This window comes from Sceloporus undulatus, chromosome 1, assembly GCF_019175285.1.
Source record: "Sceloporus undulatus isolate JIND9_A2432 ecotype Alabama chromosome 1, SceUnd_v1.1, whole genome shotgun sequence".
Classification (NCBI taxonomy): domain Eukaryota; kingdom Metazoa; phylum Chordata; class Lepidosauria; order Squamata; family Phrynosomatidae; genus Sceloporus; species Sceloporus undulatus.
This window is the reverse complement of record NC_056522.1, coordinates 80892998-80918478: the sequence shown is the minus strand read 5'-3', so window position 1 is coordinate 80918478 and position 25481 is coordinate 80892998. Positions and strand designations below refer to the sequence as shown.

The following is a 25481-nucleotide window of genomic DNA, read 5'->3' as shown; positions in this document are numbered from 1 at the left end:
GGAGTGTGTTTACACAGTTAAAACTAGTGTTCCAGCTGCACCTGCTCCTGAAGATGTCAGATCCAGCTACAGTGACGCATGCCTTGGTTACCGTATATACTCATCTATGAGTCGACCTCATGTATAAGTCAAGGGCAGGTTTGGGGAACAAAATTATGGATTTTGTTATAACCCTTGGATAAGTCAAGGGTAAAACTTAGGGACATGTCACAAAGGATCTAAACGATGAAGCAAAGGAATACAGTGCCAAAGAACCTACAAAATTATGACAAGCATAGATATTTTGGCTCACATTAAAGGCTGGATGGAAGAAAGAATAGAGGGAGGTCAGTGCTTCTAGGACAGATTGCACTCTTGCCTTTCGCCAGGGGATGGTTTCCTTTTTAATAAGAGTTAAAGTATTGTATTTACATTGACCCGTGGTTAAGTTGGCCTAGGTTTTTGGGGTCCATTTTTTGACTAAAATTTCTACACTTATACATGAGTATATACAGACATCCCATTTGAATTACTGTAACATACTCCACATGGAGCTGCCTTTGGAAACTGTTTAGAACATTCCAGTAGGTCCAAAATGCTGCTGAATGGGGCCGGTTACAGGGAATCTATAATATCCCCCTTTTGAAAAAGGTTTACTAGCTACCAATCTGTTTCCAGGCATTTTTCAAAGAGGATGACTGCATTGCAGATGGACAGACTCAAGCAAGGAAACCATGGCCCTGAGCAGGGCTGTTGGTGAGAGTTTGGCTTGAAGGTCTCTCATTCACTGGGGTCACTGTAAGTCAAAGTCACCTTGATAGCAGTTAACAACAGCAACAGCCAGTTACTCAATGCATTTCAGCAGGGGTTTTATTTTCATTGACTATTGCATATGAAAGCTAATCACATCCTGCTAATTTTCTGAAGATGTTTGTTTTAATATCTTTACGTACTTTCCTGTATTACTGAGGGAACTTGTGCACTGCACAGATAGGCTTTCATATTTAGTGCAGCAGTGCTGGTCATAGTGCTGGAAACTGGTTGGGTAGGCAATTTTCCTGATTCTGCAGCTGAGCACTAACAGACTGATCTGGCCAGCATGTACTCTTGGTCTGACCTTACACAGTAGTTCCAGAGTTTCCTGCTGCTGTCAGAAACAGTGTTGGGATGTTACCCTGAAATGAAAGCTGAACATTAATGGCTTGGTAGAGAGGGCAACTGCATGCCCTCTAGTAGAAAAAAACTAGGTCACTGCTGCTTTAAAAATGATGGAGCTTTCCAGCAGATAGAGTTAGGGGATATTCAGGAGCTTATCAAGCATAACTTTGGTTTGTAAAGCATGAAAACCAAGCCCAAGGGCAAAAAAGGGATTGCCAGAACAAAATCAACAGAACTTGCATGATAGCTGGCGTCTTCTATAATGACATAAATCCTCTATCGGGATCTAGATATGTTAGATTATTTTGGCAGCAGTATTAAATAAGGGCAGTAGGAATGAGGGAGGGAACTGAACAGCTAAAAAGAAGTGTAAGAAATGCTGTCAGTTCTGGAATGTGTCAAAACTTTAAGGTACAGACTCTACAGATATAAAAAGCTACAACTGCAGTGATAAGCAGAAGCTGTGGTGTCCTTGAGTTGTAATCCCTGTAACCCTGCATAACTTCAGAAGTGTAAACTGCCATGAAATAAAGCAACAGTGATGACTTGTTGCTGTGGTGTGCCTTCAAATAGTTTCCAACTTATTGCAGCCCTAAGGTAAACCTATCATGGGATTTTCTGGGGCTGAGAGTGTGCAACTCACCTAAGATTACCCCATGGATTTCCATTGCTGAGCAGAGAATCAAACCCCAATCTCCATAATCAGCCTTCAAACCACTGCAACATTCTGCCTCTAATAACAATTATGCTTTAAAAAAAATAGCTTGCTGCAAAAGGGTGCAGTAGGCAGGTGACTGCTTCTTCAGCTCACCATTTCAAAAGGAGTCTATGTGAGCTTTCTCTGAGCATTCATCTCTTTGTAGAGGGCCTCTGCCAACAAATCTGGGGTGTGCTCTGAGTAGGGAAGTATATTCAAGTGTCACACTGTTGCTTCCAGTGCATGCTATGCTGAATGATACAGTCTTGCATGAGGGCTGCTATTCAGTCATGGTATTCAAGTTATGCTATTGCCACACCTAAGTGTATCATCTTCATATTAAAGCAGACTTGCACTCGCTATTGTGTCCAACCATACCCACTAAATGTGTTTTACAGGTTGTTCAAAAAGCTGATGTGTAGCTAACAGTGATCCTTGTCTTCTCTATCAACATTCCTGGCATCTCTAATTACTGGAGCAGATTTCAGTGAATCATGAAAGAGGAGCAGTAGGTAAACTACGGAGCACAGAGGTGTGTCACAGCAATAGAGTGGGTACATGTTACCCTGGCTAGCAGGGCCAGATTGTCAGTGGTTGGGTTGGTGCAATTGCTCCAGGTCCAGGGCTAAAAGGGACAAAGTGTTCCTTGCTTCCTGAATCTCCTGATGCATCTGTTATTGTCCATAATTTGTATGCCACCTGAGTAATGGAGTAAAAAAATGCATGAGATCAAGCTGTTGGTCTCATGGAGGTTGCAGGGCTGAAAAGGAGGTCAGAGATAAAGTTTTTGGTGCTGTTGTCTCTTGTCCATTGCAATCTGTAGTTATTTATGTCTTTTCTGTAGTGGTAGAATTCAAATATATAGCCGTGTTAGTCTATAGAATCAATATGTAGCGAGATCTTGTAGCACCTTTGAGAGGAACAGTTAGTCTCAAAGATGCTACAAGATCTCTCTACATGTCATTTCTTTGTCATTCTGTTAATCCCATGGGGCACAAAGGGTCCCCTGTTTAGAGAACTGCTCCAGGGCCCCAACCTCTTTAATCTGACATTGCTGAGCAGGACACATTTGCCATCTCTTCTATAGGTCCAAACCATTCCTTTGCTTCCTGCACTGCAATCTTTACTCAGTCTAGTGCATATTGTGTAGATACAATTAAGGCACACTTGTGTAGTTAGCAGAAAAATAGTTTCCATTGCATTTGACATCAGAATGTCTTTCCAACATTCCTTAGTGGTGTGCATCCAGAACCAAAGCAAGCTTTGTTAAAGTATTTTGGTCATTGTCCAAGTTGAAGTGGGACTTCTCCGAAACAACCCAGAGCAAAACAGGCTGCTCATAAAGCCCCAGGGCCTGCACTGGAGATTCAGAGGGACACAGGCATTCAGATAAGGTGGTTCCCTACCACCAGCAGCTTATTTAGTGAACGAAACAGAAAGAAAAACACCAGAAGGGGAAGAGGAGATGTAGGAAGTGTAGGTTTGTGACTGACAAGTCTAATGTTCAGCCAAGAAATATATTTACCACAGTCCTTCTTTTTATTTGTAATCACATTGCTTTGGGAAGGAATGCAGAAGGAATTAACAGTAGCTATCAACTGAGAAGGGGAAATACACTATGTGTATTTTCCCCCCATCCTCATTCCCTGACCCCATGCTACTGAATATTTGCAGATTATTTAGCTAATAGCATTTCTATGAAACATGTCTGATTGAATTAAAAGACACAGGAGAAAAGACTCATACTTTGCCTTCACCTTTAAACACTACCCTTGCAGACAAAAATAAATGGGAATGGGAAATAGGGAAATGTAATGATTGGGGAAAAGGAGAAGGCATGGACATTTCAATTTGACTTTCTTTTAGTTGGCAAAGTAACTGCAAGAAACCTTTAAAAAATTCTTTATAGGGGAAAAAATGTCAAATGAATGTTTCCCCCTCCACTGGGGCTTGTTAAAGAATCCATAACTTTGCTCAATGCCCCGCTTCCCTGCCTTGTTTTCCAGCCCCATTTCACATTCTCTCTGTTACTATAACACTATGACACCATGGTGTGCTAATGTCATCATTCACTCTCACACTCATTCACGCACACACACATGCCTGGAAATTTAAGCGGAAAGGGCAAAAGGGTCTTATAGTTTTAAAAGGCATTTATTTCATTAACCTTCTGCCTCTTTGTTCAGGCATACTAAGCACTGCCACATGAAAGCCAGGGATAGATCAAACAGATAGATCCGTAGCTGCTGACTTTCCTCTTTAAGCAGTAAGTTAAGTCTGGGAACTCTGATCTATCCCAATCAAGAAGCCCCCGGAACCAGAGAAAAAGACTTTTTTAAAGGTAAGACTATTTTATTTATATTTTGGAATGGTGTGTGTGTGTGTGTGTGTGTGTGTGTGAGAGAGAGAGAGAGAGAGAGAGAGAGCAGGCACCAAACAATGAAAAAGTGTGGGCATGTCTTGGAGTAGGAGTAGGTGGACAGTTCCAAATGCTATTGTATGCGATAAAGTTTTGGGGGAAATAGAGGCAGTAATCCCAGAATAGTTCTGAAGGTGTGAGAGGAAAAAAAGAGCACTCCTGATTGAATAGCATTTCTACATCCAACACTACTGTAGCAGGGAAAGAAGTTTAGGGGATAAGGTCCCAAGTCTATAAAGGTGAAGCAAACTACTTTCTGAGGTGGTATCCAAGCCAGATCTTTTATTTAGTGCACATTCTATATACATAAAACTAGACCTACAACATAGGCATTCTTTGATGTTGTGACTTCACAGTTATAAACAATGTTCCTGGATTTCAGGTCCTTATCATATACAGGTCTCTCTAAACAAAAAACAGCTGTGAGGGGGGGGGAAATCTAAAGTCTATTGAGAGGGTGCATTTGTTGATAGAGTATATTTTATTTTGGCCAGTATTAACACATTGAGATGAAGAAGTCCTATGCTATTTTTGGCAGGTGGAAGAGGGACTCATGATACAGAAAAGCAGAAGTGCTATGTAGAGAAATTTAAATTTCTTCTATTACTGAGACACTGGAGTACATATCAGTCACAAAATATCCCACAATATAATAAATTTATTTTATTTTACTGTATCTTATTTTTATCTTTGTTTCACATTGTGTTTTTCTGCTCTGGGTGTTTGGCTTGAACGTGCTTGATTTTCACAAAAACTCTTCTGGGCACTGGACATATGTATACTCCACAATATACTGAAATTCTCACTTTTTAGGTCATAAAATACCCCTCACACATGGCTTTTGAGGGGGGAAACCTTGGTACATGAGGTAATTTGTAATATTGACATTTTATATTAGTTCATTTATATATTTATAAATAAAGGTTAATAATAATAAATAATAACTTTCAGGTTACACTCATAGACTGAAAGCAGTGTTGCTAGTTTCTCCTTCCCTTCCCTTTTCTCTTTCTCGCTTGAGTGTAATCCACCTTGAGTGTGTACATTTTTATTATTCATTATTTTATATACTCTGTTATGGCAGCACATCCCTCTGGAAACCTTCTGAATCTCCCTACCACTTAATCCCATTCCACATAAAACATTTATAGGATTTGGGGAAAACATTCAACATCTGAAATATCTGTGTGGGGGAGAAATCAAATAAACTGCCTCCTTGGATCCCATGTTAGATGAATGGTGGGATATAAATTAAATTAAATTAAGACAATTTTTTTTCATATGCTTCATTCTATGGGCATTCTGTAAGTCTGCATAGATATATCTACTAATCTGTGCTCATCTGAATACAATAGGACTTCCATCTGAGTAAATATGAACAGGCTTGCACTGTTAAATACCTCTTCAGTGTGCTTGAACTTTGGGAATGTACAACTGGAATCATCAGTCAAAGGATGGTTATCCAAGTTGCCTGAGTCTTTAAGGTAAGCCAACACACAACCAACATTCTTCATATTTCTTATTTTGCCCCATACATGTGATAGATTAATGGTTTGGGTAAATGTGTATGTTACAGGGAATACTTGGCCAAACCTTATTTACAGAGGAAAATATATATTTTATATATCTCCTTGTGGGGTGGGGGAGGAATCCTTAAGATGGACAAATCAACAACCAATTAAATGAATCAACTTGCCGTGAACTAAGTAGAGTATTGAACTGGTACAAGGGTTATGATACAGGAAGACAAACATCCTAACTAGGTACTAGTCCCCAACCCATTAATATTGATATTTACTTCTGGCAGTTTCAGATAAATTGGCTTTCTGAAAACCATAAGAAAAATATGAAATGTTTTTTCCTAACTTATCATCTTATATGAGTTCTGGGCCTTTAATTGCAATGGTTCTTGCTCGGCATCAAGCAATCTCTTACTGGAAGAACCTGTTTGGACCCTCAAGTAGCTTAGTAGCTAGGGAAACATATCCTGACAGTTTAAGAGCAATCTATGGAACAGATGATCTGAGAAATGGACTTCATGGCAGTGCCAACTTTGCATCAGCTGAAAGGGAAATCCGATTCATGTTTTCTGAAGTGGTTATTGAACCAATCCCAGTTGGGCAAGCTGCTAAGGATTACCTCAACCTCTATGTCATACCTACCCTACTGAAAGGACTTACAGAACTGTGTAAGAAGAAACCAGCAGATCCTTTTACTTGGCTGGCTGACTGGTTAATTGAACACAATCCCAACACACCTAAGTTGCGACATGCTGTGATTGTGGAGGAGCCTTAAAGAAGACAATTCAAAACTCATTAAAAACAGCATATTGTCTTTTGAATTTCTTACCAACATTAGTATGTGAGAAATAATAGTTCAAAATCTTTTGTAAACTGAGAAGCAGGACATTGTGAAATACACAGACTGAAGTAGCAGTATACAAGATTGAAATTTAAATTAATAAAGACCTACATATAAATTGCAAAAAAAAAATAAAAAAAATTAAAAAAAGGAAAAGAAAAAAAAAAGAAAAGAAAAGAAAAGAAAAATATGAAAGGTCATCATAGAATAGTTTCACCACTCCTTTGGTTTAAATGGGAGAGACAGTAGCATACAAAATCATTCTCTTTAAATTTGAATGATGTTTTCTAGACAGATTCATAAGACATCATGTTGCTAAAAACTGTCAGTGTTATCATAATCTTCAGTGCCTTTGAGGCTTGATTTTAGCCAGAGCTCAGAGGCAGAAGCTGTGAATGCAAATCCTGTGGAATATGTGAAATAACATTTGTTCTTCTAGGTGTAGCTCTGAGCTTTAGAAACAATTATGTTTACCACAGAGGCACTGTTGTTAACAGTCTTCTGAAAGAAAGAAACAGGCCGATATTTTGTCAATAAGTTACTATGGTGCAAGTTGGACTTACACCATTGTAACTTACTTTTTTGTTCATTGCATAGATTGGAATTTTGTTCTCACCATTCAGTGACCAAAGCCCCACCCCCCACCCCCGGTGCACCTTGCAAGCCACACAACTCCCACACCTCATTGCTATTTCTAGATTGTCAGAAAGCAAGGGGATCAGCAATAATACACCCAGCTATTTTCCTTTAGCTGGATGTATTGCAAGAACATCACTGAAGAGACATCGCAAGAGCCCCCCCTGAAGATACCTACAGGTGCCTGCACATCTTACAAAGTGAGTTTGGGAGGTTAACATAAGACGTTATGTATGAAGGTGTAGCTATGTTGAGACACATGCATCTCCCAGTAAAGGACCTTGGCCATAATGTGAATAATAGCGGTGCATTTTGACATATGCATTGCACAATGCCCACACATTACAGAGCAGTTGGCCATTAAAGATGACTAGCATTTGTAACCATATGTTTAAGGGCTGTTTATTGTTTTCTTCTTACATTTTGCTTTTGTTCCAAATAACTCAAGGATATGTACATGCCTCTCTCTCCTGTACCATCAACCTCAGTAGTAGGTTGGGCTGTGAGATCATGACAGTTCCAAGATTAAATAGGGAGCTCATGGCTACCTATTGATTTGACTCTGGTTCTCCCTTAGTATAGTCCAGTATTATAACAATCATGTCATTCACAATTAAGGCTGTATTAGGATATCAGATAGTTTTAAGAATGTTGAAATCTTCTACTTTGGCAAATATATTCTGTGTAATTTCTAGGCCTTTCAGCTTTCTTGCCCCATTTTCAGCTAAAGCAGCAGAGAAAGTTTTGTTCCACCACAGCCATTTCTTTATTTGTGGTTTGCAATGGGAAATTTTGTTTAATTTTGGAGTGGTGCCATGAATACCTTCAATGTGGCTGCTCCAGATAAGTGCCTTTTGAATGATGATCTTATTTTAGGGGCTTTGTATTGTTAGCTGTGTTTAAAGGATGTGCAGAAGAGTAGTCTACAAATATCTTTTTTTCTTTTAAAGAAAGAAAACCAATGAATGTTGGCTGCTCTTTTCAGCACACCATAATTCAATATTTATAAAGTGCCCATTATATACTAGGTTCTGGGCAAAAGTAAAATACAGACCTATGATCTCATAATAGAGAAAGTAAGCATTTGAAAGGGATTCCAAGATGTTTGGCTATACTCACAGTAATGGAAAAAATTATATATTTCCTCAGATAATTACCCTCAAGTCGACCTGACTCATGGAGAGCCTGTAGATGAGACATTCTCCAAGACCCCATGTCCTCCACTGCTCTGCTCAGGTCCTGCAGATTCATACCCATGACTTCCCTAATTGAGTTCAGTCATCTGGTGTGCAGTCTTCCTCTCTTTCTACTGCCCTCCACATTTTTTAGCATTATTATTTTTTCTAATGAGCCAAGCCTTCTCATGATGTGGCCAAAGGACAACAGCCTCAGTTTTGTCATCTTTGCTTCCAGGGAGAGGTCAGACGTGATTTGTTCTAGGACTTATTTGTTTGCCTTTTTGGTTGTCTATGGTATCCTCAGCACTCCAGTGCCCCATTTCAAATGAGTTGACCTGTCCTCACACTGCGTTAGCAAGTAGTGCATTAGTTTCCTTCCCTTGTTGTCTGAGACCAGCTCATAAGACAAGTTGAAAATGCTGCTGCTGAACACTAGGGCAGTGAATAGTAAAACAGCTGCCATTCAGGACTTGATCCTGGAAGAACAAGCTGACCTGGCATGTACTACAGAAACCTGGTTGTATGAGGCTGGTGTGTGTGTGTTAGTCACTCTCAGCTTTGCCCACCAAGTGTTTCTGTGCAGCAGCAGGTGAGACCTGGAGGACAGGGAGGTGGAGATGCAGTGGTCTATCTTGATTCCATCTCCCTGACCAGATGCCCTCTCACACAGTTGACTGGTTTTGAGTGTGTTTATTTAAAGGTGGGTAGCTGGGACAGAATAGGGCTTCTGTTGGTGTATGACCCATCCCCTCTGTACAACAGTCTCCCTTCCTGAACTAGCTCCACATCTAAGCAGGATTCAAATCCTGGTCTCCTAGCATCCTAGTCCAACACTCATGCCAATACAAAATGCTGGCTCACAACATATTCTTTCCCCCAGCAATTTAAAAGAGATCTGAGAAGTAAATATTAATTCTCTGTATGGACATCATCTCCAATTTACATAACAACTGAATGAGAGTAATTTAAAAAACTTTCAGTTTTGTTAATTTCCATTTTTAAAACAGTGTCAATTTTCTCTAGTTTTCTGTCCTCATGCCTGCAGAATATTAGTATGGGTCTCAATAGCAGCAATAAACAATGACATTTTTGCAGTGTGATGTTCACTACATTTTCTACTCTCTTTCTTGAGGTTATTCTCTGGCCTATAATTAGCGACTTCACCCTTTTCCTTTGTTCCATCCTGACACAGACTGTCTTCTGAATTTCCTTTTGCACAGAGTCAAATAGGAAATGGGAGTAGAAAAGCTAGGATTTTGTCTAATAAAATTCCAGAAGCAAAGCCTTGTGTTAGTAAAACCTTTTGTTCTGCTATCAAACTTGCTTGAAAAATTACTAATTTGCTTATTTCTGTATATGATAAAAATCTCCAAGTGCCCTCCTGAACATGGACAGTTGTGTGAGGAGAGGGCTCTGTAGGGTTTGTTTTAAGTGTCTCTACTAATTTTTTTATTATTCTGACTCTTTCAGTAGGAGAGATATATGTTTAAACTTGTCTTATTAACATGAACAAACCTTGTGCTATGAGAAAGTCATAATCTAAATTTAACCTTTATTTAACATTATTTTTTCATTAATCAGTATTTCATAAGACCTGGATCCAATTGTTAATGCCACTGAGAATAAATACATTAAATCAGTGGAGATTTGGTAAAACAATCAAATGTAAATTCTGTTTATATAAAGAGATTAACAATTGGATATAAACTTAACGGCCATTTAAATTGTAACACTTTGGCCCGTTACAAACGGGCACAAAATGGCAGCGGACGTTCCACACGGCCGCCGCCATGAGGACATCATGACCGCACCGCCTCTATACGGGGCGGAGCGGACGTGACGTCCTCACTCCACGCCAGGGCACTTAGTGCGTCCTTAGCGCGGAGCAGGAAGGAGCTCCGTTTTGGAGCTCCTTCCTGGTTTGGTCCGCTGGGTCCAGCATTCACACGGCTACGCCCAGCGGACCAAAGGAGAAAGGGGCCAAGCAGCCCCTTTCTCCTCCTCCCTGCTGCCGCGGGGTGTCCTTGGGGCTTGTAGCCCCAAGGACACCCCTTTCCAGGCTGTGGGGAAGGGGCGTTTTGCCGCTTCCCCGCAGCCTGAAAAGTGGCGGATCGGGGCCTCAGTGGCTGCCGCTCTGGACGCTGAGACCCCAATACAGCGGGGAAAGGGGCGGGTGCAGCCCGCCCCAAACGGGCGGTCTGTAACCTGCCTATAATTCCATTTTATTTGCTGTTGCAAAATCCCATGAAATCCTGGGATTTGCAATTTAAGAAGTGGTAATTTAGAGTTTCCAGCCAGAGAGATCTAGTACTTCCCCAAACCACAAAACCCCAGATTTCATAAGATGCAGGCAGTACAAGTGAAACTATAGTGCTATAAATTGTGTGATATAAAAATACCTTATGTGTATGTGGAATTATTTTTGAAAAATGTTACTACCTAATGTTATATAGGTTCTAGCAACAATCCAATGCACATGTACCTCCCTGGATACAGTAAGATTTATTTCTAAATAATAATTATTATTTATACAAAATATAGTACCTGTTACTAACACTGCTAAATTTATTCTGCAGATGTAAGTACACTGCAGAAATAAAGCAGTTTACTCTACTTTAACTGCCATTCCTCTGTCCTGCAGAATCCTGTAATTTGGTGAGGCATCAGAGCTCTCGGGCAAAGCAGACTGAATACAAAAGCCTAGGGTACCACAGGATGGAGCCATGACAGTTAAAGTGGTATCAAACTGCTATATGTCTGCAGTGTGCATACGTACTGAGTCTACAAATGCATTATTGGCATTTTTTCATCTGTTGCTTTCTAGATTTAGCAAATGATTCAGATACTGTTTTTCCCCCCAGTCCTTTTAGATCACATAAAGATGCAAGCTTGGGTTGTGTACTTTTAGTTGCTTTGCTAACTAATAAGCAATAATCAGTGATGATACTCTGCTCTTTTTTTTAGGTAAAAGAGAATGTCAGTGAGAATGTCAATAACCTCCTACTTACTGCAAAGAAACGTTTGTACAAAGTGCTGATGACTAATTTCATTCAACACCGAATCAACATGGGACAGAGATACAATTTTGTTATGTCATACTTCCAGCAAGCTCAGGGAGAACAAACCTCAGATTATGCTGTTCTTCCCTTCTGTCATACTGCTCCCATTTCGGGTCACTGAAACTGAGAGGTACTGACAGACCCAAGATCGTCTAGCAAACAAGAAGTTCATGGAAAACAAACCTATCAGTGGTTACATTAGTTATGGTAATTGTATATTGCCTCCAGTCTAAGGTGCTCGGAATTATAAGCAGAAAGATGTGTTTATAGTTGCTTGTGAGCTTCGCACAAGTATCTAATTGGCCACAGTGCTGGACTAGGGTGTTTTTTTAATCTGATCCAACACTGTTCTTCTTATGTTATTAAGAATTATGAAGGTCTGCAAGAATGTCAACAATTACAGTGGGCCCTCCACATTCTCTGGCGTTAGAGATGTATGAAAGTGGAAAAACTTCAACCAAAAATACACTTTTTAAAAAAATCTGAGAGAATACTTCCCTGGGCATCTGTAGGTATTCCAGTGCAATTCTACAGTCAACAATATCATAGAATTGTACTATAGGACCTACAAATGCCTAGAGAAGTATTCTTTCTAGGAATCTCAGAGCCTGAACAAACAGGCCAAAATAAAGCTACTCAGTTTGGAGATATGCTATTTAAATTATGCATTTGTCCTAAGAGGCCGGAAGCCATGGCAAAGCCATGCTCCAGTCCTAAGGACTAGAGTGCAGCTTTGGCACAGCTTCTGGCCTCTTAAGATCCATGTGTCATTTAAACAGCATACCTCCAAAGTGACCCGAAGCAGCTTTATTTTGGCCTGTCTGTTTGGGCCCTCAGGTCCTCCAGCACAGCTTCTAGTGAAAGTTGGCCATAGAGTTGAACTGGGCAACCTAGAGATTCCTAGAGAGAACATGCTACTCCAATCAGCAAATCCTCCCCAACAGACATCCTCCCCAACTGGATGAAGAATGGTAATGATATGGGTCTTTTTGATCCAAGCCTTTCCTTTTATTTGCCTCCTTTTTTTCAAATATGTAAAGTGGCTGGGAGAAGCTTTGTGAGATTGGATCTCTTCCCTTGAGTTGGTACCTCTCTCGACTCTTATAAAGTGAGATCTATTTTCTTTTTCTTCTTCTTTTTTTAAAATAAAATTTATTAATTTTTTTTAAAAATAAAGAAAATAAAAAACCAGACATACAAAAATCTTGGACATTATCATACACACACAATGAGAAGTTACCTAGTAAAGTGAGATCTGAAACATCTCAAGTTCCCCGGGAGTGACTTCCCATGTATTATAAGACTACAAGGTAATTCTTGGGATTGGGATGGGGCTAGATCATTTTATGTGAAAGCCAGTATGCAGTAGTGGTTTGAGTGTTGGAATAAAATTTTGGAAAAGCAGAGTTAGAATCCCACTCAGTCATGGAAGCCTTGGGCGAGTCACACTCTCTCAAACTCAGAGGAAGGCAGTAGCAAACATCCTCTGAATAATTATTGCCAAGAAAACCCTGTGATAGGTTGCCTTAGGTTAGGGCTGCAGTAAGTTGGAAGGCACACAATAACAAGATCTTTTTGTGATAAAAAAGAAGAAGATAGAAAACAAATTAGCCTCTGGTAATGCCTAAAAATAAGATCCCTATTGAAGATCTCGTTGTAGTTCCAAAGACAGTTGTTGCTTAAGAGTTTAAATTAACTGGATTATGGTAATACGATGAAATGGAAACAGAAAATGTAATGCATTGCTGTAGAGAGCAGATGCTTTTGTATACCGGAAGAAATGCTGAAAATACTCTCAATCAGTGGAACATATGTATTCTCTCTGGCAGTATAGGTATAACCACTACTACCAGTACCAACACTATCTGACAGGAGTGGACAAATGTGTGATTGACCTACAAACAAAATATGCCAAAATGAGACGACACACTGTCTCATCTAATGTTAACTGTCTCTGCTTCTCTCCATTTACCATGAAGAACTGAACTGCATTATTGGTTATTAGAACATTGAAAAAAGTACTGCCTGTGTTCAATTATTTGTTTAAAATGCTTCTGTTCAACTGTTGTTATTTCATATATGTATAAAAATGTACAGAGGTGTGACTGATTAAAATGCTGAGACCTATTTCAGTACTTTGCAGACAGCAGGGCATGTAATGAAGCTAACAAATACCTTAATAATTATGAAAGAGGAAGAACGGACTGTTTTGCACTACAGCTGCCCTATCTGAAAAACTATAAATTTAGTCTCAGGAAACAAATTACCTAAAAGGAAATTCCATCACCTTATAGGGTCTTTTGGGGAGAGTTATTAATAGGCAGAAGGAAGTGAAAAAGAAGAACCTTGAATACAGATAGTTAATTGTTACTAATTCTTGGTAACAATTCATACACAGTTATTTTTCCATATGAATGAATGAAATTATCAATCATTCAATTATTATTATTATTATTATTATTATTATTATTATTATTATTATTATTATTAACCTTTATTTATAAAGCGCTGTAAATTTACACAGTGCTGTACATACAATCTTATTAATTGGACGGTTCCCTGCCCTCAGGCTTACAATCTAAAAAGACACGACACAAAAGGAGAAGGGAGTGGTGGTGGAGAAGGGGCCTTTCTAGTAGGATAATATATATAAAATACATAGCAATACAGGAAATGATTCAATAAAACAGACAACAAAAGAGCATCAAATAGCAAGTGACCGTTATGCAATGCCTGGGAACGCTTCTCTGAACAGGATGGTCTTCAGCTCTGTTTTGAAGCTGGTTAAGGAAGTGATGGCTTTTGCTCGCGGGGGAAGAAGGTTCCAGGAGTGAGGGGCAGCAAGCGAAAAGGGGCGAATCCGGGATGGAGCAGAGGAAATCCTGGGCTGGGACAGCAGACCTTGACTACCAGAACGGAGGGCCCTGGTGGGAAGATGAGGGGAAATAAGGTCTGATAAGTAGGGAGGGGCCAGTCCATGGAGGGCTTTAAACGTCGACAGCAGGAGCTTATACTGAATGCGGAAAGGGAGGGGGGAGCCAGTCAAGGGATGCCAACACAGGAGAGATGTGGTCAGAGCGGTGGGTGGATGTGATAATGCGTGCAGCTGAATGCTGGACAGAAATTAAAGGACAGAGGTGAGAGAGAGGAAGCCCGGCCAGGAGGATGTTGCAGTAATCGAGTCGTGAGATCACTAGGGCATGGACCAGGATCTTGGATATGGTCGGATTTTGGCAATATTGTATAAAAAGAATCTACAAGCCTTGACTGTGGTCTGGATCTGGGGGGATACATGACAGAGAAGAATCAAAGATAAAACCAAAACTGCGGGCTTGCTGGACTGGTTGAATAGAAATGTTGTCCACAGAGACAGAAATCAATTCGATCAATTAATCCATCTGTAACTTGATTTCCAGGCCAGGCCCATAGTTGAGGTCAAGACTGCAAAGGTGGCATGATCCCAGTCATTTTATGTTGTGAGTTCTCCATCTTGATGAGATTACTGTAAATTATTTTTTTTTATGTTCTGAACTTACAGGTATGTTTAAAATTATTATAGCTGTATGCTTATGCAGAATTTTAGATTATGCATAGTTCTACTTACAAGCGTTCAGAGCAAGAAACTGAAAATATAATTTAAAAAATATTCATAGCTATATAGTATTGTTTTAGGCTGGCTAAACATCCCAAGCTCCCTGAGTCGTTCCTCATAGGACATGGCTTCCAGACCCTTCACCATTTTAGTCGCGCTCCTCTGGATACGCTCCAGTTTCTCAATGTCCTTTTTGAATTGTGGTGCCCAGAACTGGACACAATATTCCAGGTGGGGCCTGACCAAAGCAGAATACAGTGACACTATTACTTCCCTTGATCTAGACACTATACACCACTTGCACCCCATTAACCAACTCATCCTTGTTGGTTAGGATGAGATCTAAAATAGCTGACCCCCTTGTTGCCTCTTCCACCTTTTGGACAATGAAATTGTCTTCCAGGCAAGTGAGGAATTTGCTAGACGTTGAGGATTTTGCTGAGTTTGACTTCCAGCAAATATCATGGTGAGGACTATATGAAATGTCTTTTCAGGGTCCCTTAAAATCACCATACAGCTTGCTGATCACTTTGTGTGGTGCTGTCTCCTGCTCTTCACCTCCACACTGGTGGTTGGAACATTCTTCAGAGGTTTGGGTGAAGGGCATTTCTTCTGTGGCTTGGAGTGGCACCATTTTGGAACAGACTGACTGACTGGAGCAGGGGTTATGTGGCAGCAGGGGAGAAGTGGCAGCAAATAAGAGCTTTCAAATTTGGGACCTTGCTTAAGTTTAGTGAGCTTTGCTGGGACTTGCCTGCCAGGTTGGAGCCACACTGCAGGTCCTGCAATTCTTGGAAAGAGTCCTTTGCCTTGGAGTGGCTCCTGTAGTTAAAATCTCTCCCTTTCCTCATCCATGTGTCACTAGTCCAGAGCATGTGGCCTCTGTAAACCCACTACATACGTACAATCTGTGCTTCTCTCCACCCTGACAAAGAAGGATTGAAAGTCCTTCCTTGCTAGAAAGAAGCTCTCTGTCCACTCTCCTGGACAGACCTCCTAGCACAAAATAACCGGGATGGCTCCACGTTTGAATACTCTTCATCACCTTAGTAATATTAGTGTTTGGGGTCAATAAAAGCTGCCCACATTCATAAATTTTGTTCATTGGTGACTGTCTCTGAAGCCTGTGGTCTTTTTTGTGAATAAGGGATGAAAGGGAAAATGTCAGAATGTGACCTTAAGTCCATCATGAGGTAAAGCCACATTGAAAACACTTTGCTTAGAGGGAGAAAAGGTAAGTTCCTCGTAATTTCAAGTTAAGTTAAATGTGTACTAAACATTCTGAGCCATGTTCCAAAATATATTGATACATTCTGTTAATAAGATAACATCTGGAACAATAGAATAAGATACAAAAAACAAGTATGAAGTACATTGTGCTTGTTATTTTTTTGGTGAGTTTACATGTATGTCATAGCCTTTTGCTTATCAATTGCTGGCACTGCATGTTATTGTAGGAATTCTGTGTAAAGCTGGTTTGTTTGTCAGGGGGTTGAACCCTAAGCAACCAAGCTGGAGTCCACCTGGCACAGTGTCATTAGATAAATTGCTGAGTTCAATCTATTATCAGACTTCATTCAATAACTTGAAAAGGTTTTTCAAATTTCCATTCAGGGTATAACCAAATAATGTGTATTTTGGAATTAAAAAAACCCAAGATACTCCTCTGATTGTAGTGTGCTAGTAATCCTGTTTGTTAAGAATTTAGGATTCATCATAGATGTTCTTCCAAGTTCTTGTACTTAAAATGAAGGCACAAGAAAGGTGAAGCCCTTTCAACTTACAGTGGACCCTTGTTATACGCTGGGGTTTGGTTCCAAGATCCCCCGTGTAATAACAAAATCCTTGTATGCTCAAGTCCCATTAGATATAATGACATAGCAAAATGGTGTCCCTAATAAAAAATGGAAAATCAAGGTTTGATATTTGAAACTTATACTTTTTTTGAACATTTTCAAACCGTGGATGCTTGAATCCGTGTATAACAAATTCGTGTATAAGAAGGGCCGCCTGTATTTCAGTAGTGTGAGACATAACCACAGCTCTATACATGACTGCGACTAGGTATTTGTGGCACAAAGGTAAAATCCAGTCAACGCAGGCTGACAGTTGACCCTTTTACACACTGTCCCATCTCACTCCCATTCCTACTGTAGGCCATCCCTTAACCAAACAACAATGGAAGCCAAGGGTGGGAAATGTGTGTTTGTGTGAGTTTCATGTGTTACACTTATATTTTTTTGGTGAACTTCTTACTTGAATCTAGAAACAAGAATTAAGGGTTTTATATTTCTCACGACTTTAAGTACAGTAAGTAAGTGTACAATTTAGCTACAGAATGAAGGCACAGTTGCTTCAGCTTTGTGGTCTCTCTCCTAAGTGCAAAGAGGAAAATGTGGGAAAGACATTTGTAATGCAGTATGTTTTAAATTATTTTGTCCAAATGCATGTTCAGGTTTCCAAAATATTGGGAGAATATTGGGAAGATAAGAGTATTTTTTTAAGTGTTGCTTTTGTAATAGAGAAGAATCTGAATTCTGAAGGAAAAAAAGGAAGACTGCATTGCAAGTGAATTGAATCAATGAAGGAACTACAGCCTTGCAATCTTTGAGCTTGCAAGACCTGAGCAGTTGATAACAGGGTCATCTCATCTGTCAGTTTATGGCAACCCCATGAATTTCATACTATGGGGTCTTAGGCAAGGAATAGTTAGAGGCAGTTTGCCATTTCCTTCCTCTTAAACATAGCCTACAACAGCTGGTATTCTTTGTACCCCATCCCCATACAAAGCAGGACTGACTCTTCTTAATTTCCAAGATCAGACAGGATCTGGTGTCAGGGTTATCAAAAGTCAAAGGTAAGTTGACAATTAACAACAACTTCCTGTAGTTGCATTCAGTAGAGCACTGAAGATGAAGAAGGTGCTGTTTTGTTTTAAATTGTGCAGTTTTAACTGCGTTTTATCCTTAAGTGTATGTTTTAATATTGCTAATAGTTTAATTCTATTTTAACATTGACTTTGTACATCTTTGTAACTATATTGTAATCACATTAATTTAAATTTTGATACAAATGAAACCAGAACTATACTAAAAATGGTGGAGGGACAACTGGAGAAGAAATTAGGGCAAGTTGTACAATACATGATTACAACTGTGATAGGGTTGCCATTTATCCTGGAAAACCTGGAAAACCCCAGATTGATCAGACTTAAAAATGTCCCGGCCAGCTGGGTCAGCTGAAGCAGTAAATCCTGGATTTCTCCTTTGTAGCAGGGCAATAGGTAGGTTAAAATTCCACAGTGGCAATGAAGCAGGAAACCATGCAAGGAGACCGGCTCTGCTCAGAGCCTTATCCCATCCTGCAGGCTCTGGTTTCTACCCTATTCCTCCATTCCCTCTCCCTGAGAAGCCCACAAGATGGGAAAGGAAAGGAGGCAAGCAGAGATGACCTTGTGTTTCGTGACGATTGCGCTTGAGCCTAGGCTTGAACTTAGGCCTGGGCAGCAGAGTGCAATGTTGCTTCCAAACAGCCTTGAGAAGGAGGCTTCCAGAGAGTAAAGGGTCTTTGGGGATGCCCAAAGAGTAAAGGGTCTCCCTCTGGGTTTGCTTGGAAGCCTCCCTCTCTTCACACCAACTAGGAGGAAAGAGAAGAAAAAAGAACTCTTAGATTGGAACTGAGTTTGGTACTTAGCTTGGTACTGAGGCTGAAACATAATGGTAGCAAAAGTGTAATGTGTGTTGAATATGCATAATCAGAACACAAATTAATAATGTACATAATTATAGTAATGTCCATGATATGCATATTAGATGCCCAGATATGAGGGACTGGAACATGGCAGCCCTAAACTATGAGAAATGAAAATGCTTGAAAGCGGAAGGACTTGGTTATTTTGACACAAGAAGATTGGTTAATCAAATTAAATGAATAAGCTGAAATGGATAAATTGACAATGTTAATTAAAAAAAGTTTTTTAAAAAAAGGATTGGGATTTGTTTATTAATTTTTGAGACATAGATGGGGATATTTTGTAGTAAGTGGGTTTTAATAAATAAAATTCATAATGCATAGAAGGAACTTTACTGTTTTGGTCGTAAAGTTAAATATATTTTCAAGTACAGTGGGCCCTCCACATTCACTGAAGTTAGGGACGCAGGACCCCAGTGAAACTAGAAAAACTGCAAATAAAAAAAGTATTTTTCCACTTGGGAGAACGCGTCCCGAGGAATCTCTGTCTCCTCCAGTATGCAAGAATGTCAACAATTACAGTGGGTCTTCCACATTCGCTGGGGTCAGGGATGCAGACCCCTGTGAAAGGGGGGAAATGGCAAATAAAAGAACTTATTTTTTTTTACCTGAGAAAACACTCGTTTAGGCATTTGTAGGTCCTCCAGTGCAACTCTATGGTCAACATCCACCAAACGTTGATCATAGAATTGTGCTGTAGGACCTACAAATGCCTAGAGAAGTTTTATTTCTAACATGATTAGGATATACTCTTTCTAGGAATCTCTAGGTCTTCCAGTGCAACTCCTGGAGGATAGAGATTCCTAGAGAAAACATATTGATCAAATCCATAAATAATAAAATCTGCAAAAGTCAAAGTTGCAAATGTGGAGGGCAGACTGTAAAGCCAAATGCTTTGGGGAAGGAAGTCATTGCTTTTATATACTTTTTTCTTTGTAGTTTTACTTTGTTAATCTTTCTTTTTTCTTTTAATTTTATTTGTATGTTTTACATAGTTTAAAAGTTTCTGTTTAAAAAAAAGTTATTTGTTAATTTGTTAATTTTAATTTTTTTTTAAAAAAAATCCCCCAAAAGTAATAATTTCAATTGATTCTTTGAGGCCCAATTAAAAAGCAGGCTGTAAATAGAGTTAATAATAAGCTCTTTTTAAAGATCCGCAAGGAATAAATCAACATCACTAAGCAATAGGTTGATGCCTCCACCGAGGCAGAAAAGGTCAGCTGCTGCAGTGATTAGGCAGTGTTCCCAAGACACTGGCTGCATTTGCACTGCAGAGATAATGCAGTTTGATTCTGCCCTAACTGCCATGGCTCAGTGCTTTGGAATCCTGGGATTTGTAGTTTGGAGAAAAGTGCTGAGGATACCACAGACAGCCAAAAAGACAAATAAATGGGTCCTTGAACAGATCAAGCCTGAAATTTCTTTGGAAGCCAAGAGGATCTAAACTGAGGCGGTGGCATTTGTCTGTATTTCTTTAAAATGATGAAGAGATGGCATGAGTAGGGCTCACTGGGAAGAGAAAGGAGAGGCCCCAGGATTTTTTCTTAATTAAATGTAAATGTTTAATTTTTTTTTTAAATTAATTTTTTTAATTTTTAAAATTTTCTTTAAAAACATTATATTTTACCAAATTTTCACTTTAACCACATGAAAGTATGTGTATGTAAACACTTTTATTCTGTGTATACTATATTGTAATGTAAAGGAATAAATTTAAACTTGCTAGTTGTTTAGGATATATGGGAATTGGGATTTCAGAGTAACAGAGGTGTTCTCTCAGGTAAAAACATATAGTGTTTCCCCCCACTTTCAGGAGGGCCCTGCATCACCCCCCCCCCTCTGTATTCGAAGATGCTAGGAAAGATAGACCGGTGCGTAAAGAGGGGGGCCAAGGCCAGATGGACAGACGAACTAGCCGCGCCAATGGGAGATAGGGAGGCCTGTGTCTTTAACAATGCTTTAAGAGATGCTGGAAGCAGGGGAAGCTCAGAGCACAGAAGAAGGAGCCCCCCCCCCCCCAAAATAGGGCTCTTTTAATTAAAATTTCAGATTTCAAAATTTTATTTTTTTTAAAAAAATAATAATGTTGAGTTTAAAATTTAATACCAGATTAACTGGCATGGCTCAGTGCTCCATTTCTCAGTGTCTTGTTGTCCAACATTTCCCTGTAGACAAGTATTCCCCACTTCTTCCCTATGGGCAAGTCGTCCCCTATGTTTCCCTATTGGCAAATATTCTCCTATGTCTCCCTATTTTCCCTATGTCTATATAGGGGCAAGTATCCCCCTATATTTCCCTAACCCCCTATGTTTCTCTATGGACAGGTATTCCCATATGTCTCCCTATGGGCAAGTATCCCCTATGTCTCCCTATGAGTGAATATTCTCCTATGTCTCCCTATGGGCAAGTATCCCCGTAAGTCTGCCTATTCCTCCTATGTTTCCCTATTCCCCTATGTCTCCCTATGGGGGTGTATCCCCCTATGTCTCTCCATTCCTTCCTATCCCCCGATGCCTCTCTCTGGGCAAGCAGCGTGTGCCATTCCTCCCAGCAGGGCCCCCTTTCCTTCCTCTGGGCCTGGGTTTTGGGAGGCCCTCATGGAAGGACCTCCGCCTCTGACTCTGAGGACGAAGAGGCCAAGGAGGAAAAGGAGGAGGAAGGCAGAGGCGAGGGGGCGCCTCAGGGTCCCTGCTCCCTGGTGGGGAGTCCTGAGCCCGGCGCCTCCCTCGGGACCCAGGAGAGGAGGAGGCGGAGGAGGAGGCGGGGAAAGGGCCCTGGCGCCACCGCCGCCCTCCCATTCCCCTTCCTTCCTTCCTTCCTCCCTGCCTCCCTTCCTTCCTTGCTCTCCCTCGCCGCCGAGGCCCAGGAGGAGGGAGCGGGCTCCTCATCTGGGAAAGGGGGAGACTCCCCGCCATGGCCGCCTCCAAGGTGAGGGAACGGGGAGGGAAGGGGCGCCCCAGGAGGCAACGCCCCACGCTCCCTGCCTTGGGCCCCGGGGAAGAAGGGGCGGTTGGCCGTTTCCCAAGGCACTCCTGGCAGGGAAGCACTGAGCAGGGCTGCTGCTGCTGCTGTTGTTGTTACTGTTGTTGTTGTTGTTGTTGTTGTGGGGCTTCAAGTGGCGTCCCCCTGATGGTGGGGTTTCCCTAGCATTGTTGTTCAGAGGGGGCTTTGCCATGGCCTTCCTCTTGTTGAGGGTTGTGTGTGTGTGTGTGTGTGTGTGTGTGTACTTTCTGAGCCATGGAGCCCCTCTCGTGGGGTTCCTTTCCCAGGTTTCCCTAGAAGGGCTTTTGCCATGGCTTCCCCCGAAGAGGCTGAGAGAGTGTGACTTGACTGCCACAGGGTTTCCTTGGCAAGGTTTCTAAAGAGGGGGTTTGCCATTGGTAATGTGTGAGTTGTGTGTGTTGTGTGTGTGGTTTCAAATAGTTTCTGTCTACAGAGACCCTTATCGTGGGGCTTCCTTGGCAAGGTTTCTTGAGCGGGGCTTTGCCATGGCCTCCCCTGAGGAGGCTGAGAGAGCGTGACTCCCCCAGGGTCACCCAGCAGGTTTCATAGCCAAGCCAGGATTCAAACCCTGGTCTACAGAGCCATAGTTCCAATGCTCAGCCCATAGTGGGTCTCTCATGGTGGTCTTTTGGGGGGGGGGAACTGGAAGTCCTTTTGACAGGACCTGCTTTTTTTCACTGTAGTGGATTGTGGGTGTCTTCTGATAAAACACACTCTCTCAGCCTCAGGCCCTGGCAAACCTCCTCTGAAGAAGCTTGGCAAGGAAACCCCATGATAGGATTGCCATAAGTCAAAACGACTTGAAGGAACACAACAACAACAACAGTGCTGAGTGGGGAAGATGGTGCGAATCAGAGATGATGTTTGGGGGATCCCTGTAGTCTCAAGGGATTAGGATTGAGGTTTCAGTTTATTGTCTCTTCTGGCTATAGGGAAAGGTGGGCAGGATTTGGGCCTCAGACATAAACTTTTCCCTTTTGGGCCGGGAAGCAGCAGAAGAGCCTGGACTGGAGAAAGAGTTGCTTACTTAAAATTACTTCCGGATAGAGTTTTACTCTATGCTGTTCAACACCTGTGCATTTATAAAGAAGACCAGAAAACAACATTGAGTGGTTTGAACATTGGACTAGGACTCTGGAGACAGGAAAGTTGGCCATGGTAGACCCATGCGGAAGAGACTTGCCAAGAAAACCTCATGATGGGGTCGCCATAAGTCAGAAATGATTTGAAGGCACACAACAACAACAACAACAACAACATGAACCCCCACCCACCCGTTAGGTTAGGTTTCTTTCCCCAAAAGTAACCTTTCTTAAGTTTCTCAAACAGGAGAAGATAGCAGTGGCATAAGTCAGTCACCCATAAGAGTTAGCACAGAGTTATACAGTATACAGAAAGGACCTGCTCTACAGCTTCTCCTCCCCTTTGTAGGTGTGCTCACATTTTGTTCACAACGTTCATACATATCCTCTGTTGGTACCTGTTGCTGGATGCGGTGCTGACAATATCTATTATGCGTTGTAATTCTGAAAGACTGCCCTTCTGAAAATGTTACAGATCTGAGGGAGTTTAACAGCTCTATCCTCTACATGCTTATTTGGAAATAAGTCCTGTAGTGTCTGTTGGGTCTTACTTGCTGGTTTGTGTTTTTAGAGTTGCAACCAACATTTGTTTTCCAGGCATTTCAAAAATACTTCTGAGTGCGTTTCAGAAATGCTTTTGTGGGGAAAGGACGAATGCTGACAGATCTTAAGGGAGGACTTCATGAGTGTTAAGGAAGTGCTGAGTCAAAATCAATAGTGTTCATAATATATATTTTACTTATTCAGTTACGACTTTTCATGTTTAGTTGTATGAAATTCTCCACTAATGGTTTAAAAATGCATGCTTTTTTTCTCACCTTGGTCGACCTCATATGTTTGAATTACCAGACCATGTTTACAGTCAGTGTTTCCAAATCACACACTATGGAAAAAAACTGTGTCATTTACCTGACCTACAAAAAGAGGATCATTGATGAATCAGTAACTTTTGATCTCTCTGTATGCTTGGTTTGGAATTGTATTTTAGAACCTTAATATAGTTACATTTTTAAACTTTTCTCCAAAACATTGAGTTAAAGCCTGTAGACATCTGGAATGAAGTTTGATTCTTACACTTCTCTTAAGTTTAACCAGTCAATCAAGCAATCAATCTGTAGTGTAATTATAATGTAATACTGTTATTGCTATTTTCTATTTGTCTTCATCTTACACTTGGTAGCTATTTGTCAGGCCTTTTTATAGGTGGTTGCTTATTCAGTGAGATCTTTGGCTTTAATACATGTTAGAAGTAGAACTGAATCTTTACAATCACAGTTGTCATGTTTAGACATTAGTCGAACCATAGTTTAGCATGGTGAAAGGCATCCTTGCCTGACCCTTTTGCCAACTGCAAACCATTCTGTTTCTCTGTATTCGGTTTCAGCTGCAGCCTCTTGTCCTGAGTATAGTTTATGCATCAAGATAATCAAATTTAGTGGCACTCCCATTCTGCTAAGAGCAAGCCATTGTTTTCAGTGATCTATGCAGTTGAATGTTTTGCTGTAGTTGATTAAGCACATGTTGATTCTCTTCTGGAATTCCCTTTTGTGCACCATTATTTTGTATGATTGCAATGGGATCCCTACTGCCTCTTCTTTTCCTCACTCTTGCTTGCACCTTTGGGATCTCATGCTCTTAAGTATGGTAGGAGTCTTTGCTGCAGACTTTTGAACATTAATTTGCCTGCATGGGAAGCCACAGGTGCCCCATTTATTGTATTAACGCATGCCATCCACGTGCCCTTGAGTCCGTGTATGGTGAACCCGCAACAGCGCAGGCGCACTGTATGTTCCTTTTCTGATCATAAAGCATCCCTGCCCTTGGTTTAAATTTTGCTTTGAAGATTTCTTGAATCTTCATGCAAGCAGATACAATTACTGCTAAAAGACAGTTAACGTTACTGTGATTGTCACCATTAGCTATTGATCATAATCGTAAAGACTGACTGATTTATTTTTTAATTTTGTTAAACTTTTAATAATTACACTTTTTATTAAATATCAGTTAAAAATCCAAGTGGCAAAGTCAACAAAACCCTAACGAGTTTTCAAGTTTGGCGGCAAAACTGAAAGCATAGATTTCCATAACATTATTCACAATTATATTTTTAAAACCCTCTAACTGCACATTCCACAGTATTCACATAGAAAGTAAACAGTTTTAGGTTGTTTCATAATGAAAGTGTAAGCGGGGAAAGAAAGAATGCTCACCACTCAGCTTAAACTGAGAAGTCACATTCAAGTGGTTTTGAAATTACTCCTTTTTGTTATTATATCTACAAAGATAGTTCAACGAAAAACAGCTATACATCAGTAGAGATGATGTAAGAATATTGCTCAGCAATTATGTCTTGTGAGAGAACTTGTTAAACATTGGATTTAAGTCATTTTTTCCTTTCCTGCTTGAATGCTGACTACGGAAAAACTGAACAAACTGCTCAGAACTTGATCTACTTCTGAAGATACTGATTAGATTACTCAATTGGACAAAATTGCACAGAATACATGGGCATAAGTGCTCAGATACGTGGCCCATGGGAGGGGGTGCCTGATGAGTTTGAGTTAAAA

General features: G+C 40.6%; 3 protein-coding genes across 4 annotated transcripts in view; all 3 read left to right on the top strand.

Moving 5' to 3' along the window:
• Positions 1-7889, top strand: part of ZDHHC14 (zinc finger DHHC-type palmitoyltransferase 14) — an 87306-nt gene extending 79417 nt beyond the window's left edge. Inside the window, exons 9-12 of one of the 2 annotated variants that reach the window (XR_006101494.1) lie at positions 2233-2366; positions 4021-4175; positions 5609-5737; positions 7313-7889. Coding sequence is in view for 1 of the 2 variants with exons in the window: in XM_042446204.1 (XP_042302138.1) it covers positions 658-723 (66 nt within the window). In the remaining variant the exon portion in view is untranslated. Of the gene's footprint in view, positions 1-657; positions 739-2232; positions 2367-4020; positions 4176-5608; positions 5738-7312 lie in introns of those variants that run through there. The other variant, XM_042446204.1, reaches the window with a different exon arrangement.
• Positions 5088-7317, top strand: LOC121925058 (nucleoside diphosphate kinase homolog 5-like). The gene is made up of 2 exons (XM_042456794.1): positions 5088-5112; positions 6094-7317. The coding sequence occupies exons 1-2, from the start codon at positions 5088-5090 to the stop codon at positions 6546-6548; spliced, it is 480 nt and encodes a 159-aa protein (XP_042312728.1). The 3' UTR covers positions 6549-7317.
• A 13697-nt stretch (positions 7890-21586) lies between the features above and the next one.
• The window catches only part of SNX9 (sorting nexin 9), a 92279-nt gene continuing 88384 nt past the window's right edge, over positions 21587-25481 (top strand). Inside the window, 1 exon segment of the mRNA XM_042446479.1 lies at positions 21587-21757. Coding sequence (XP_042302413.1) covers positions 21743-21757 — 15 coding nt within the window. The 5' untranslated portion in view covers positions 21587-21742.